Source organism: Cucumis melo, chromosome 9 (assembly GCF_025177605.1).
Source record: "Cucumis melo cultivar AY chromosome 9, USDA_Cmelo_AY_1.0, whole genome shotgun sequence".
Taxonomy (NCBI): Eukaryota; Viridiplantae; Streptophyta; class Magnoliopsida; order Cucurbitales; family Cucurbitaceae; genus Cucumis; species Cucumis melo.
Window position 1 is genome coordinate 1,510,714 of NC_066865.1, and position 16,959 is coordinate 1,527,672.

The following is a 16,959-nucleotide window of genomic DNA, read 5'->3' on the forward strand; positions in this document are numbered from 1 at the left end:
TCACAAAGGTAGTTGGTTGACTTGTTTGATAGTCTCACCATAAAGATTTCATTAAAGCTAACACAAATATAATGTAGATTAATTTGAAGTCATTTTTTAGTCATAGAAGGAAGAATACCGTAGAATTTCTTGAACAAGATCTTCCCTTATTGGCTTCCTCCAGTCAGAAAAAATGACATCGTCAAACGAACGTGTAAATCGGTTGTTGTTGATGCTCTCAAGAAACAAAAATTTGTAAGCAAACATTATTATTCTAATATAACCCAGAAAAACTCCCGGCAACGCTTGGGTGGAACTGGAAGATTCAGCCGTCGGTCTCAGAAGGTGGCCGGAATCAATCGTGGGTCTTGTTCAACAGCCTGGAAACGGTGTTAGTTTGGTTTTACGGTATCCTCCGGCGGTGGTTTAGCTTGTGAGGTATTTTCATTGTCGTTGACGCGATTCAGTCCAAACATAGTGGGTTTGGTGTGGGTTTATTTCATTGTATTCTATGTTGGTGAATTCATGCTCTTAGTTAAAATATCAAACTGGGTTGTAGAACGACCATCAATTTTGATGTCTTTATCTCTTGCTCTGTTTAATTTGTTGCTGTAAATTTTCATTAAATTGGGCATTTCTAGGGTTCATTGTTTTACTTTTACAGTTACGAAATGGGAGGTTTTGTGCAGATGACCTAGTGTTGGGCGCCTTTTAAGTTTCATTATCCCTTGCAAAATTATGATTTATAGCCTTCCAGTTGTGTCATAGGGATGTTTCGGTGGTAATATTCACATCACGTTCAGGTCTAGCCATCCAGCCCGAGTAATTTTCCATGGCCTTAGCCCTATTTGATGAATCTGATGACAGGTTTAAATCAGTTCACGGTAGTGATGAACCTTCCAGTCCGATGTTTTCGCAAATTCATGAGCTGATTTCATAACACCCCACGACATGGAATCTTTCTTTACACCAAATTGAGAGTAATACATATTGTGATAGGCATGAACATTTAACCCTAAATTCCTGAAAGGTTTGTGCACTCCCAATTTGGTTTAAAGTAAGATTTTGTGCCACTCTATGTCATGAAATCGGGTCAGGGATTTGATAAAACATCAAGCTGGAAGGTTCATCTCCACAAGCCAAGTTTGGAAGGTCTAAACAGGTTTAAATTGTCATCCCATTTTTATTCATCAAATGGGGCTAGGGTTATTGAAAATTACTCGGGCTGTATGGTTAGACTCGAGCGCGATATGAATATGTGTCTAAAATTGCCCTATGATGTAAGCTGAAGGTTATAAATCTTAAGTTTGCAAGGGGCGGGTCATGAAACTTAAAGGCACCCAAGAATAGGTTATCCGTACTTACCTCTATGAATTGACATCATTGTGAAATTGCTAGCGTCAAAGCATCCTCTTAGTGCTCCATTTTCAATAAATTTTATGCTTATTCAACTCAAGATATTTGTCTCAATTGGAATGCTTTTGTTCAAGCTATGTAATTATGTCTTTATGACATCTAGTTTTCTATTGTAATCTTCACTTTTCATTTTGGGATGCAACGAGGGTGTTATGGGTATGTCAACATAGTTGAGATAGCCTAGTGCGCTTGCTGATCTGAGAGACTTTTGATTGCTTACTTAGAAGCACGAACACTTTAGTTTGGCTAGCGTGTCTGTGTCAGACACTCCGACACTTGGTGGATGCGTATTGGACATTTTTTTTCTATTTCTGTGGGTGTCTTGGCCAGCTTACTCGCACCTTGACTAATCTCACAGGACAATCTGCCTAATCCTTCAACATTTGGGTGTCAAGGAAATTCGTAGGAAACTAATTCCTAGGTAGGTGGCCACCATGGATTGAACCCACATCCTCTTAGTTAGTTATTGAGACTATGTCTTTTTTTTTATTGCTAGGCCAACCCATAATGGTTATGTCGGACATTTGTTAGTGCAACAAATGCATTAGACATGCGTAGAACACTTGTTGAGTAGACGAAAAAGACACATATATGACAAGAATAATAACTTTTTGAGTGGGGATACATCAAACTAAGTTTTTTAAGCATATAAATGCATCAACTCATTTACTATGAGTTTTCTTTTACTATAAGAATGATATATGTTTTTAAAAAATGAATATTTTAATAAACATGTCCTTGATGTGTTGTGCCCTTCATTTTTAAAATATGATATTTTGCCGTGTCCGTGTTGTGTTGTATTTGTGTCTTGTATCCGTATTTGTGCTTCTTAATTGCTTAAGATAGCTACAGCGAGTTTGCTTAAGATAGCATCAATACTGCATCTCCGTAATGCCTCCCCATTCAAAATGATATCTCCAGATCCATTTTGCCAATAGACTATTGTTCTTCTTGATATCGGTTATTCCAAGACCACCCTCAGTAATGGGGATCTGAACTTTCTGGCATCTTATGGAGTGGATGCCTCCTTTATCCTTGTTTCCGTTCCACAGAAAGTTCCTGTATAGCTTCTCAACATGACCAGCAACCTTGGGAGAGATTTTGAAGAGAGAGAGGTAGTAATTAGTATGTAGGGAGATTTTATAGTGACTTTAATCAAGGTAAGTCTTTCACCTCCGGAGATATTGGTACCGCTCCAACCTTTAAGCTTTCACTCAATCTTCTCAATGATTGGTTCCTATGGGTTTGATAATGTTAGAAGTTAGTCTATACAGTTTTAAAAGTTAGAATTTAGTCCATATGGTTTGATATAGCTTCATGTATGGTTTCATATGGTTTGTTAGACCATCTATAATAGTCTCTACCATTTTATCAAACGTATGTAGTAAATTCTAATTATAAATTATAAAATCTAAATTCTAATTTCCTCCCAGCCATAAGGACCAATTTTCGATTTATTGTATAAATTATATAATATTACAAAACAATAATTATACAATTTTCTTAACATGATTTTCTAAACATAAAGTATATTTCTAATTAGATTAATAATAGTTTATTGTCAACTAATATTTAGTGGGCTAGTACAATTGTTTAAATTAGAATTTAATTTCTGAACTATGCTACCAAATACATATCTGAACGCATGAAATTCAACTCTGTTTTCATTTAATTCCATATTTCAAATTCTTTACCAAACATATCCTAGTTTCTTTGTAATTTGAACATTAGTCTCTTTTCATTTCATCAATGAATAGTGTTGTAAGAAGGTGATTGATTGAGTTGGATTTGTCTCATTGTGACGTGATATGGTTTGTACCCAGTTAAAGTGATGGAGTTTGTGTTAAGAATTTCTTTTTATGTACATAGGTGATTTTGCCCTATACAAAATGGGCAGTAAAGGTCGTATTCCACTTCCACATGGAAGACGCACTTTTCCAGGTTTTGGTGTATTGCATCCGGAAGCATTTGTTCATGGGCTACGTCCTCCACCAGGTGTCTTTCTTATTTTCATAAGTTCTACATTGACATGAGTGTTGAATTGACATTTCCATTATATCATACAAAAATATATAAAACATAAAAAATAAACAACAAAATGTTACTGTATAATATTAATAATAAACCTACTAATTTCTAGAAAGGTGGAGTGTTTAATTATTTCTTTTTTATTTTTTTACTTTTAAATTAGTCTTGTGAAAAGGTGAGGTGTTTAATTGTTAATTTAAATATTTTTTTTTAAATTTTATTATTTTTTACAAAAGTATTCATTGAAATGAAGTGTTTAATTACTAATTTAAATACTTTTTTTAATTTTACTTTGATTGTTTTTTCAAAAGTATTCATTGACTAGTAAAAAGGTAAAGTATTTAATTACTAATTTATTATTATTATTCTTTTTACTTTTATTATTTTTCCAAAAGTATTTATCAAAAAATTTCATCGACATTTCCATTAAAAAACAATTAGAAAAAGTATCTTTTTGCATCATATTAGATAACAAAAAGAACATAGCTTAATTGACATCAAGTATGTGTTGTCAACCTTGAGGTTAGAGGTTTTATTCTCCTACCCCACAAAGAGGAGATGACAAAGAAGACCACTTTTGGTGCTCCCATCACATCGTGGTTATCCATTGACCACTTTTTCATTGTCAATATTTAGGAGGCATTTAGAGCAAGGAGTTGGTAATTATAGTCCTAGGTTATTATAGTTGGGTTATAATAGTTTGTGTTTGGGTGCAAATTATTTATTTTGGTTTGGGTTAAGATAGTATGTGTTTGAGGTTTAAACTACTTTAGTTTGAGAAAGAAAAAGTAAACATTATAGCAAAGAATTAAAAAATGATGAATGTAAAATAGTAAACATTGTAGCAAACAGTAGATTTTGTAGCAAATGGGGGGTTTTGAAATAGTATTGACTATAGCTAATTGGGGAGATAAAATAGTAGTTACTGTAACAAGAGGTGGTTATTATAGCCTTAGACAATCCTTGCCCCAAACATCCTCTTAATTTCTTAAATATATTTGAAAGTTTAATACTTAACGTCATTTGTTTGTCATATAAGTATTAAACTAACAAAATTTTATATCAATTCGAACATATCTCAATGATAAGAGACTATTATTGCTTTAAAATTCAACGATTCTGTCTTGCAATTGTATCATTAATTGTTTTTTTAAAGACTATTTTAGGATCCAAACTAGTTTATAGTAGAACTAGGAGGATGATAACTTCAATCTTGGGCATGTTTGGCTCAAAAAGTAACTCTACTCTTTTTTTTTTTTTTTCTTTTTTGGTGAGATAAGTAACTCTACTCTTTAGGGTTTATGGGAAAGAGACAAGTAACTCCACTCTTTGTTTATCTAAAGAGAATTTTTAAATATATCGTGAATCTCAAGACTAAATAAATCTGACTAAACTATTTTATTCACTATCTTGAATGGAAGAAACTTTTCATGATCAAACTTTTGAACAATATATATGCATATATAACCCTGTTTTGCAACATTTTTCCAGGCTGCCCTCTCTTCAAATTTGACGTTTCTTCATTGTTTTACCCCAGTTTCATTCATAGAGAAAACCTCAAGCTTTCTTCTCTCTTTACTCACAAAAGGGTTGCTGGAAAATGTCCGCTACCTTCCATGCTGTTGGATCATTATCTTCTTCAGGCATCAGTAATGGCGGAGGCATTTCCTTTCTCCCCTTTTTCTTTTCTCTACTTTTGTGGTTATTTGTGTTTGGAACTTCGGTTCGCTATAAATGAAATAAACCTGTCATTAGATTAAACCTACAAATTCTTTTTATTTTACTTCTTGTGTTGATCATGGTTTCTTTGGCGATTCTGTACCATTTTATGCTTCATGAGTTTTTACCTTCAAATTCATCATGTTTTGTTGCCATTTTTGGAGATGAAATTGTAGAAACTGTGTGGGATCTTTCATTTGGACATAACCCAGAATCTTTTTTCTCTATAATTTGTGAGATGGGTGATGATAAGAAGGATAATTGAACCTCCACCAATCTCTGCATTAGCCCATGTGGGGAATAAACCCTTGTGGTTTTGCTTTTGAAATCGTCAAGAGGTTTTATGCTGATGGGGATAACTGTCTTGACTTAAATGCCATGTATCTCTTCCATATCTAACCAACGTGGACAGTTTGTCTTAGTGATATATAATTAAATTTACCTTCACTCACTAGCTTAGGCTTTTGGGTCAATTGGTGATTTAAGATGGTATTAGAGCAGAGTATGGTTCAAGATGTTTTTAAGTTCAAGCTCCTGCGTTGTTTCCTCCTCATTTAATATTTATTTCCATTTGTTGGGCCTTTCAAATATTTCAAGTCCTCAAATGAGGGGGAGTATTAATGATACATGATTAAATTTACCTCCGTCCACTAACTTAAGCTTTTGGGTCAATTGGTGATTTAAGAGTTTGTTTGCCTAAGAGAGAGATCCATGTTGAAGTGGGATTTGTCTGACGTGATGCTTGAAAGGCTCCATTTCTTGTTTTTGTTGGGAACTCTTTGTTGGTTTGGATCAGCCATGTGCTTATTGCTGGATTTCACTTTTGCCTTTTTATTTTCTTTTTGGAAGTCAACTGCATTCCTGTCTTTGGTTTCCAATCTTGATAGGAGTTGGCAGTTTTATGTTAATAAAGCAGGTCAATTAGGTATGAAAAACACTTTCATTCTGACAATGTTGTGATAACTTCCCCATAGATATTGAGCAACTGCCTGGACGTCTTTCACCTAGAACTCCAAGACATTTGAGGTTTTCAAATGGTTATAGAACAAAAGCAGCATCAAATCTTAATTTGAAATCAGTCGAGGTCCCACGTCAATGGTACAATCTGGTTGCAGATCTTCCTGTAAAACCCCCTCCTCCATTGCATTCCAAGACTCTTGAACCATTAAAACCTGAAGATTTGTCACATTTCTATGCTGATGAATTGATTAAGCAAGAAACCAGTACTGATCGGTACATAAACATCCCCGACGAAGTTGTTGATATTTACAAGCTTTGGCGCCCAACTCCTCTGATCAGGTCTGTGGTATGTCTTTCTAAAATGCATGCATTGCAGCTTTGTTTAACACAACGCTTTCTGATCGTTTTTTGTTATGACATCTTGAATCCTTTCCCAGTAAGTTCCGTTATCAGACTTGCATCTTTTCCTTTCTCCTAAAGAATCTAATGGCATTTTTCAATGATTATATATGTTAGAGCTAAGAGATTAGAGAAGCTTCTTGACACACCTGCTAGAATTTACTACAAGTATGAAGGAGTTAGCCCTTCTGGGTCACATAAACCAAACTCTGCTGTTCCACAAGTTTGGTATAATGTACAAGAAGGTGTCAAGAATGTTGTTACAGAAACTGGGGCTGGGCAATGGGGATGCAGTTTGGCCTTTGCATGCAGCATATTTGGTATTGGCTGTGAGGTAAGAAAAAAATAAAAGTTGTGAACTTTTTCTTTTTTGATATTGCTGTTATGAAATTGACAAATAAAGAAAACAACACAGTGATTTTAGTGGTTCACTTATTGTGGGTTAATTAGAAGAAATGTTCACTATTAAAGAGAATAATTCAAATTAGATATTAGGAGTGCTTTTAGGGTTAGAGAATTTATATAGTACACTTCTCTAAACCTTGAGTCAGCAAAACGCCATACTTGGTTGTTAAAAGTGGTAGATAACAGACTCAAAGTATTCAAAACGAGTAGGAATTTAAAGTGACTTCTAATGATTAACTGTTATTGAATTAAGATGTATTAAAAAACGGATCAAAGCTCAGCTCCTAACTTGCTTCTGAAACATATCACATGAAATTTTATGTTGCGATTTCTTTACAGGTGTGGCAAGTGCGTGCTTCTTATGATCAAAAACCGTATCGACGAATAATGATGGAAACTTGGGGGGCAAAAGTACACCCATCTCCGTCCAATATCACAGATGTAGGTAGAAAATTTCTTCAAGTTGACCCATCAAGTTCGGGAAGTTTGGGAATTGCCATTTCAGAAGCAACGGAGGTTGCAACTCTCAATGTTGATACCAGATACTGTTTGGGAAGTGTTCTCAACCATGTTTTGCTTCACCAAACCGTCATCGGTGAAGAGTGTCTAAAACAAATGGAAGCCTTAGGTGAGAACCCGGATGTTGTCATAGGTTGCACTGGTGGGGGGTCGAACTTTGCAGGTCTTGTCTTCCCGTTCCTCCGCGAGAAACTTGCTGGAAAAATGAACCCTGTCATTAGAGCAGCTGAACCTGCAGCATGTCCTTCCTTAACCAAAGGCGTTTATGCTTATGATTATGGCGATACAGCTGGGATGACGCCTTTGATGAAAATGCACACACTTGGTCACAACTTCATTCCTGATCCCATCCACGCTGGTAATGTATAATAAGCTATCAAATGATCGAAACTAATTGTTTCTCTTGATCATCATCTTGGCTTACTCGTTTATGGCAGGTGGATTGCGGTATCATGGTATTGCTCCATTGATCTCACATGTCTGTAATCTTGGTCTTTTGGAAGCTATATCACTTCCCCAGACAGAATGCTTTCGAGGTACCGATGCATACTCAAATTTATTAAAGTCAACCAAAAAATAAACTAGTTACTAGAAATTTGCCTCTGAATGACAGGCCAACAATGCAACAACAAAATTTCTTTTTGTTTGTAGGTGCTGTACAATTTGCTCGATCGGAGGGACTAATACCAGCACCTGAGCCAACTCATGCAATTGCTGCAACTATTCGAGAGGCTCTTCGCTGTCGAGAAACTGGAGAATCGAAAGTTATTCTCACAGCCATGAGTGGGCATGGTCACTTTGACTTGCCTGTGTATGAGAAGTATCTACGAGGTGGGATTACAGATCTTTCTTTTGCAAAGGAGAAGATACAAGAATCACTAACCACCATTCCTCAGGTGGCCTGAAGTCATACACATATATGGATATATACATACATATAGAATAAATTTTCTTATTGAAAATAAAGTTTCAGTGTTTAAGGTTTAGGGGTTATGTGCTGACGAATCATTTAAGAGTTCGTTTGCTTGCAAGCCTTGCAAAAGTAGAAACTAGAGTGTAAGATTATTGTGTTTGTTTGGTATGATATGTTCATTGGAAGGATTCCCTATATTGCCATTGAAGTTATGAGACTGAAAGGAAGAAGAGTGCACTTGCATGATAGAAACAGTAATAACTTTTTAATTTTACCAAAAAAAGTCTGAACTTTATTTCTGTTTTTATTATTTTTATTGTTATTTTGAATATAACATTGATGAATTGTTAGTATATCAACACTCATTTAAATTTTATTTTAAATATAACGTTAATGTATCACTAGTAAATTATTACTTATTAAATTTTTTTAAAGTATATCTTATTTTTATATTAAAAATATATCAATACTTACTCGATATAACAAAAATAAGTTTCAAACTTATTCTAAAATGTAACACAACTGATACCTGAATTGTGATTATGTTTTTAGAAATATATATATATATATATATATATATATATATATATATATATATATATATTTTGTAATAATATCAAGGTAGAGTAATTGAAAACTCTAACACTAAGGTTGATAATATAAAAATTGTGTTAGTCGATTTATATTTATATTGGCTATACATGTAATTTAACTGGGTAATTTCTTTCTAGTATTGTGTTCTGAATCCTCAAAATCGGTAAGGACTTGTTTGAGCTTTAGAAGAAATAGCAATACATGCAATTTAACGAGACAACAATTTTCTAATTTGTATTCAATGTGATAAGAGAAATGAGAGATGAGAAACTTTCAAATAGTTTAGAAATAAAGGTGAAGTAAGTTTGTACAATCTAAAAAGTATCAAAAATTATCTATTTATTAAAATATTTTTAAATATAACAAAATAAATCAAAATATTTATATAATAAAAAATCGTCTATCTAAAATGAACGGTAATAGATTTGTGTCTAAACTATGTCATGAAAGATATACTAGTTTATCTTAGTCTATCAGAAATAGGTTTTAATCTTTTGCTATATTTATAAATATTTTTAGAAATTTTGTTATTTAAATTTTTTTTAAATGGTTTTTATTTTTATTTTTTTAATTTAAACCTCAATTTTAAGATGAAGATGCTTAGGAAAAATTACTTTTTTAGCCCTCAAGTTTTAAAAAAATAAACCCATTTGCCCTTTGAAAAGGTGCCTTTTTAGACCTTAAGTCTTTAAAAATAGGAGAATTAGATCAAAAGTATCTTAAATAACATTATACTTTTATATAAATAATTATATGACATTTTAGGTTAGAAGAATAATTTATAAAAATAATATTTTCTCTTAAACTATTAATTCTTAATTTTAAATATTATATAATTTTAGAACAAAAAAAATTCAAATATCTTTTAAACCTACCAAAAATTTTGAATTTATAATTTTCTTTTGAATTTTTATTTAAAAAATTCAAGAATCTTTTAAAACCTACTAAAAATTTTGACTTTATAATTTTCTTTTAAATTTTTATTTAAAAATTTTTGAAATTGACAAAATTATCACTAATGTTATAGTTAGAATCACTAAAATGAAAGCTACAAAATCGGGATAAAATGTTCTCCCTATAAACTCTTTTATATACAGTATAGATTTTTAAAAACTCGTTGTCCAAAAAGACATATTTTGAAAATTTTAAGAATCAATAAACTCATTTTATATACTTAAAGCGATACATCTTAAAATCACTCGACCCATACTTTTGGACTAAAAAAAAAGTAGTTTTTCTAAATGTAAATTGAGGTTAGAAATATTTTGAAAATTGATTTATTTTTCAAGAAATTAAAAATAAAGAGTAGTTATCAAAAAGCTAAAAATCTTGAAATGAGTCATTTTATCAAATATTAAAACATGAGGGCTACTTTTATCAATAACCAAGAAAACGAATTCACGGCCACGCTGGGAGGAAGAGAAGGATTCAGCCGTGGGTCTCCGTAGGTGGTTGGAATCAATTGTGGGTCTCGTTCAAGTTGTGTTTCACGGTGTGGTTTTTGGTTTCTACGGTAGCCTTCGGCGGCGGTTGAAGCTGTATTTCACGGTGGTTTAGCTTTTGAGGTATTTTCCTTCTTGTTGACGCGATTCAGTCCAAATATGTTGAGTGTGTTGGGTTTATTCCTTTGTATTCTGTATTGATGAATCCAAGCTCTTTATAAAAAGTCTTAAACTGGGCATAGACCGAAAGGTTAAACGATTATCTGTTTTGGTGTTTTTATCTATTGCTCTGTTTAATTTGTTGCTGCAAATTTGTATTCTATTGGGCATTTCTAGGGTTCATAGTTTTACAGTTACGAAATGGTTGTTGATTTTGGATTTTGTATCATTTTGTGGCATTATATGGTTTTTAGCTTGTTAAAGTAATGGAGTTTGTGTTAAGAATTTCTTTTTCTGTACTTAGGTGATTTTGGCCTATTAAAAATGGGGAGTAAAGGTCGACTTCCCCCTTCACATGGAAGGCGTGCTCTTCCAGGTTCTGGTGTATTGCATCCAGAAGCATTTGGTCACGCGCTACGTCCTCCACCAGGTGCCTTTCCTCCATTTGACATGTTGCCTCCGCCAGAAGTGCTGGAACAGAAGCTAGCTGGGCAACATGTTGAGATACAGAAACTTGCCACTGAGAATCAGAGGCTTGCTGCTACACATGGAACCTTGAGGCAAGAGCTTGCTGCTGCTCAGCATGAGTTGCAAATTGTTCATGCTCAAATAGGAGCCGTGAAGTCTGAAAGGGAACAACAAGCAAGGAATCTTTCTGATAAGATTGCAAAGATGGAAGCAGAGTTAAAAGCAGCTGAGCCAATTAAGTTGGAGTTGCAGCAAGCAAAATCAGATGCTCAAAACTTGATCGTAGCAAGGCAGGAACTTATTACTAGAGTGCAACATTTGACCCAAGACCTCCAGAGGGCCCATGGAGATGTGCAGCAAGTTCCTGTTTTGATGTCGGAACTTGAGAGTTTGAGGCAGGAATATCAGCATTGTAGGTGTGTAATCTGTATAGCATTGATTTAACTGTAGAGGGACTTTTTACGAGTTTACTTCACTACTTAAGTTAGGTCATGCTTGCCTTGTGAATTCAATCAAGTCCAGTCTTCAACTTCTGCAGTTCAGTTTCTTTGCATTTTTAGTTAGGCCTCCGGCTTGTGGGTATAGATGCTGCCTTTTCTTGTGGTTTCCTTGGCCATTTATAGGAGGCTTATGTATTGTGTTTATAAATGTTAAGTCAAGGTGTCTACTTAGTATCGTTCGGAAGTTTACTGTAGTTCATTACCATGAAACAAATTTCCTTATGTTCCCATGAGGAAGGAGAAAACCCCACTGTGGACCCACTTTTCCTTCATTTCTTAAAAATTTACTGCATGGCATGGTCTATCCTTTACTGGACAGAGTTTTCTCCTAATTCAGAGTTTCTTTTTTTTTAAATATATTTTTGTTTTGTTATGACCTTGCTTGTAAAATGCCATGACCTAGTTATTGACCTTGCAGGGCGACCTATGACTATGAGAAAAAATTATACAATGATCATCTTGAGTCACTTCAGGTGATGGAAAAGAATTATATTACTATGGCTAGGGAACTGGAGAAGCTTAGGGCAGAGTTGACGAACACTTCTAGTTTGGAACGTAGACATGGTGCTCTTGCTTACCTTTTATCTCACTTTCTTTGGGATTATCTTATCCTTCTCTTAGTTCCCTTAATCTTCCACTGATATTTTGATGACTGCACGTAGGTGGGCCGTATGGTACTACCCCAAACAATGAGATAGAGGCTTCTGGGAATGCAGCTGGACAAAATACTTACGAAGACAGCTATGGTGTTGCCCAGGTTTGTCACATATTCCACTTTCTGGTTTTCATGAATTGATATTTTTGTTTTTGAATTTGTAGTTCTTTTATCTTTTTGTATGTTTCTTACTATTGATGTAAAAGGAGAAACACCTTTTAATGGGCTGTGATGTCTCTTTCCTACCTAGTTTTACCTAGGCTTTTATTTGAGCATGATCTGAGATCTCCTTGGTTTTGGGGTTTCAATTATTAAGACATAGCATGAAAGATAATTTGTTCTAAAACCTCTCAGAAGTACTTCTTTTTCTGTTGGAAAGGCGATTACCTTCCAATTGGTCGTTAGAAAACCACAACACTCTTTCTATAAAGGAGACTTCCATTCTATATTGTATTTACTTTATTTATGTTTCCGTCCTGGGTTTGTAGAAAAATTGTGAGCCCTTTCTTTTGGGGGAGAGTATATGAGTCATGGAATCAAGTATCGTTGTATCATGTTGGCTCTATGTACTTTCATAATCCAAAGGTCGCAAGTTCAAGGACCTGTTGGTGTGGGAGGGAGGGAGAGAGAGTATATCAATCATGAGGGGTGGTTTTAAATTATCATCTGGTTGGAAACTTTATGAAAATGGCTAAAAGTGAGTTTTTTTTCCTAAAAAATTTCTGTAAATGGTGAGTGGGGGTATTTGAAACTTGTAACGTAATTATTCTGTCCTTTTGGCTAAGTAGAGTCGTTATGGAGGTTTCCTGAACCTGAGATGTTATGGCGTAGGATTTTGTACATACAACCATAATAATGAGTGAGACAGTACAATACTGATCAAAAGGCAACTTGTGAGAGGAAATTTTGAAGTGTTCTCTCAAGTTTCTAGAATTCACCAAATTCTTAAAGGTGGTTCTGCAATGTTCCACTTCTGGACAATTTATGGATTAGCGATGCTCCTCTATGTTCTTTATTCCCTTTACTGTATGATTTGTCTTTTTCTTTTCTTTTCTTTTTTTTAAAACAAAACAAAACAGAAACAGAAACAAAAAAATAAAATAAAAACAAAAACAAAAGAAAAGGGGTCCCATGGCACTTGTTTTCTCTGTCTGGACATGAGTTTTCATTCAACTTTCACTTTAGGGTAGAGCATTATTGGGTAGGGAAGGTGGCATTTCTCTATTATGTTGCCCTTCATGATTCTTGTTTTCCCTTGATTACTCTGTTTTAGTCTCATCTAAATCCTTCTTCCCTTGCTTGCTTCAGACCTCTTTTTTGAAAAACGCCAGATTTTTCTGATGTCTTGTTGCTCATGTAAGGGTTAACACCCTGAACTGTCTCTAAGAATCCGCTTCTATAGTTTTGGGTCCTATGCTTTTTTTGAACATGACACATGATTTGTATTGCATTTTATTGAGACAACTTTTTTCGGTGAAGATTTGGTTTAGCTTTTGGTACTTCTTTGGTGTTAGCTTGGCTCTAAACTGGACCGTTCATCCATGACGACATTATTTTATAATTCTTAGCTTTGATACTCGACTATTGGACCATCCTCGGTAATTTTGTCTCTGTTTAATTTTATCTCTACATACGAGTATATTAGTTTGACATTTCTATAGTTCATGGATCCTATCAAGGACTGTGAAGAAGCATGGCGTTTTCACGATTGTGTCAAGTTGGTTCCTAAACTTTATAGTATTTTTTTAATATCTTTAAAATGTATCTAATAAGTCTGTAAACTTTCAATTTGTGTGATTGATCATTAAACTTTAAAATGCCTTATAATAGGTTCTTAAGCTTTCTGTCTTAAGGTTAATATGTTCTTTAATTATCAATGGTGCACCTAATAGGTCCTTGTTCTCTTTTTCCCCTTCTTAATAAACCCACTGGCCTATAGAAAAAAACAAGTTGAAACGCAGTGCCGTACTAGACATAAAATTCAATTATGTATTTGACAGATTATTTAATTTTGAAAAATCTCAAATATGACATAGAGGTATTAGATACAAAACTCAAATGAAAAAAAAAGAAAAGATTTTATATGAAATAATGATTTCATTGAATGGTATGGAATTACAGAAAAAAGGGGACCCGAGTAGGGATCGCAAAAGACCTATTCAGTTAGAAATTAGGAAATTAAAGCTAATCAAAAGAGGAGAGCATTTACGCCCAGCCAAAACCATACTAATTATAGCATAAAAAATCTATTATTTGTGAGTTCCTTATTATTTTGAAAGATTTGATGTTGATTTGATTTCTTTCTTACCAAATATTTCAGTAGTTGGCTCTAACATAGGATTCCCAAAAAGACTTGGGGATTATTGAAAGTTGATAGACTTACTTGACACTTTTTAAAGTTTATGAACCTTCTTGGCACATTGTTCAGAGACTAAAAGTATAATTTAGTTTTCTTTTTCCTTCTAATTAAGGACTCCAACTGCAATTTTCAACCGCTCTTGTTTTATCTACATCTTCTCCGTTTGTTATTTACTTTGGACATGACTAGTGGTTCGCACTCCAATACTATTATTGATTGAGTTTTATTTCTCATAATTATTTGTTACTCTTTGAAACTGTGCAATAGGGACGTGGGACGCTGCCCGCTACAGCAGGTGGTGCATCCAATGCTGGTGCAACTGCATACACGGGACCTCAAACTGGTTCGGCTGCAGCCCGACCCAACTTCGATGCCACAAGGGGTCCTCAACGAGGACCTGGTTATGATGGAGGAAGAGGATCCATTTATGATTCACAAAGACCTGGTTATGATGGACAAAGAGGACCAGGTTACAACGTGCCTGGGTTACCTACTTACGACGCATCTAGAGGAGTTGGCTATGATCCTCAAACTAGAGGTGTTGCCGGCGGACATGCTGCGCCTGGAAACACCGCTCCTTATCGATCCTCAACACCCCCTGGTCGTGGTGGTGGGTTCGAAGCACCATCTCGAGGTGGAGGAAACCCCGGTCGGAGATGAGCCAAAGGTACCTTTTAGAGTACCTTTTTTCACTAGGTTTTCTCATCAACCTTATCCAAGTTGTGCCATTCCCTCAAATTTGCAAAGACTTCTTGTTTTTTTTCTTCTTTTTTGGTAGAAGTTTATCATCAAAGACACTTACTTGACAAAACTTTGAATGAATCATTGGAGAACTTTGCATCGACATAAATGTCACAATCATTTCTAGTTAAGCGATTCATCATTTTCAGCTGTCTGATCAAGGAAACTTCAACGTGATAATGAACTAAAGAAAATCCAATGTCCTCAAAAGCTATTTTTTCAACATTCTTCGTTAATCACATTTTGAAATTTGTAAGATGCGAAAACATATAAGAATGTACCTACTGATGCTAAAGTCAAAATAGGCATCCATCAGGTGAAATGGCACATCAACTACTTTGCAATTCTTTGTATTATTATTATTTGAAAGAAATTAAATGAGAGAAGAAAGATAACCATTCTTTTTTTTTTTAATGAATTTTGTTAATGGGATGTGATCTTTCATTTTGGATGGATTAGTTTATGAAAAGTTTATAGAAAGATTAGTCTATTTGGATGTAATGCATAAATCATACCCACTGTCATCTGAAAAGAAAGTATAACTTATATTTAAATGCAAAGAAAATGATGTAGTTTATAACATTAATTAATTGTATCTATCATTCATATAATTTTTTAATTTTAAAACATTAGTCAAAATCTAGGGCTTACAACTTAGGAATCTCATCGTGTATCCTTTTATTTTGATTGAATAATGTTCGTAGGATGTTCCTTTTTTTTTTCTTACTCTTGTGGGTTAAGTCCTTTGCGTTCAGCTAATATAAGTTTTTTTTCTTTTGTTTTCTAAAAAAATTGATCGAATAAAATTTAGGAAAAGTACTTTTTCTCAAGTTTCTAAGTTTCAATATATTATATTTTTAGTCCCTGAATTCTGAGTGGTTTCAATTTAGCTCGTAGGTTTTGTAATATTACAATTAAATTTGAGTGTCGTTCCCTAAATTTTAGGGTTTGAAACTCTTAACTGTTAATATCTGATAAAACTCAAATATTAAGTATAAAATTATAATATTTTAAAACTTAAGGACTTAATTAAAGCCAAATCCAAAACTTAAGAACTAAAAGTGTAATATCTTCAAATTTAAAGATAAAAAATGTATTTTCTCAAATTATTTATTGTAAGTGAAATGAGAGACGGTGAATATAATTAAATTTATTTAAAAGAAGGATGGAACTCTAAAAATTTAGGTAAAAGTATGGCAATTGAATGAAGTAGTTAATGTAAAACATAATGCCAAAAGAGAGACCTATTTCCCCTTAACATTATTGCACATGCAACTAATTTGGCAGCAAAGCTAACATTTTCAGCCTTCAATTGATGTAATCATAATAACAGAACTTTGGAAGAACAAATCAAAGGTCAAATTTTATAAACATTATTTGGGGTTTTTTTATATATATATAATTTAAAATTCATTATAAAAATACAAAATGTATTTAGTTTACTAATTAAATGACATCTCAACAACTAAGCACAATAGCTCATCTTTACCTATCAAGATTTGAAATGGATTTATTAATTTAATAATGTCTTGAGGCTGCTTAATTAAATTATATATATATATATACATGTCTATATAATTTTATAATTTGGAAACCCAAATATGTAATTGTTATTGAAGTTTGAACCATAAAATTAAATTAAATCAAACCCAAGAAAATTTCAAGGGGTTTTAATTAATTCAATAATATTATAAAGCAACCCA

General features: G+C 33.6%; 2 protein-coding genes across 8 annotated transcripts; both read left to right on the forward strand.

The window, feature by feature from the left end:
* Positions 1-69: 69 nt before the first annotated feature.
* On the forward strand, positions 70-8,648 carry LOC103498573 (uncharacterized). 7 transcript variants are annotated; one of them, XM_051090188.1, is made up of 8 exons: positions 74-417; positions 3,265-3,390; positions 4,961-5,072; positions 6,117-6,441; positions 6,619-6,835; positions 7,246-7,783; positions 7,863-7,961; positions 8,077-8,648. In XM_051090188.1, the coding sequence occupies exons 3-8, from the start codon at positions 5,024-5,026 to the stop codon at positions 8,328-8,330; spliced, it is 1,482 nt and encodes a 493-aa protein (XP_050946145.1). In that variant the 5' UTR covers positions 74-417; positions 3,265-3,390; positions 4,961-5,023; the 3' UTR covers positions 8,331-8,648. The 7 variants fall into 7 exon arrangements, with proteins under 7 accessions (XP_008459439.1, XP_050946145.1, XP_008459433.1 ...); XM_051090185.1 differs by having other exon boundaries at positions 75-417; positions 4,915-5,084; XM_051090187.1 differs by having other exon boundaries at positions 75-417; positions 4,915-5,072.
* A 1,663-nt stretch (positions 8,649-10,311) lies between these two features.
* On the forward strand, positions 10,312-15,387 carry LOC103498572 (protein FLX-like 2). Its single transcript, XM_008461210.3, has 5 exons — positions 10,312-10,497; positions 10,838-11,417; positions 11,920-12,065; positions 12,164-12,258; positions 14,783-15,387. Exons 2-5 carry the CDS (start codon positions 10,858-10,860, stop codon positions 15,173-15,175), a joined length of 1,194 nt encoding a protein of 397 aa, XP_008459432.1. The 5' UTR covers positions 10,312-10,497; positions 10,838-10,857; the 3' UTR covers positions 15,176-15,387.
* The last annotated feature ends 1,572 nt before the right edge of the window (positions 15,388-16,959 follow it).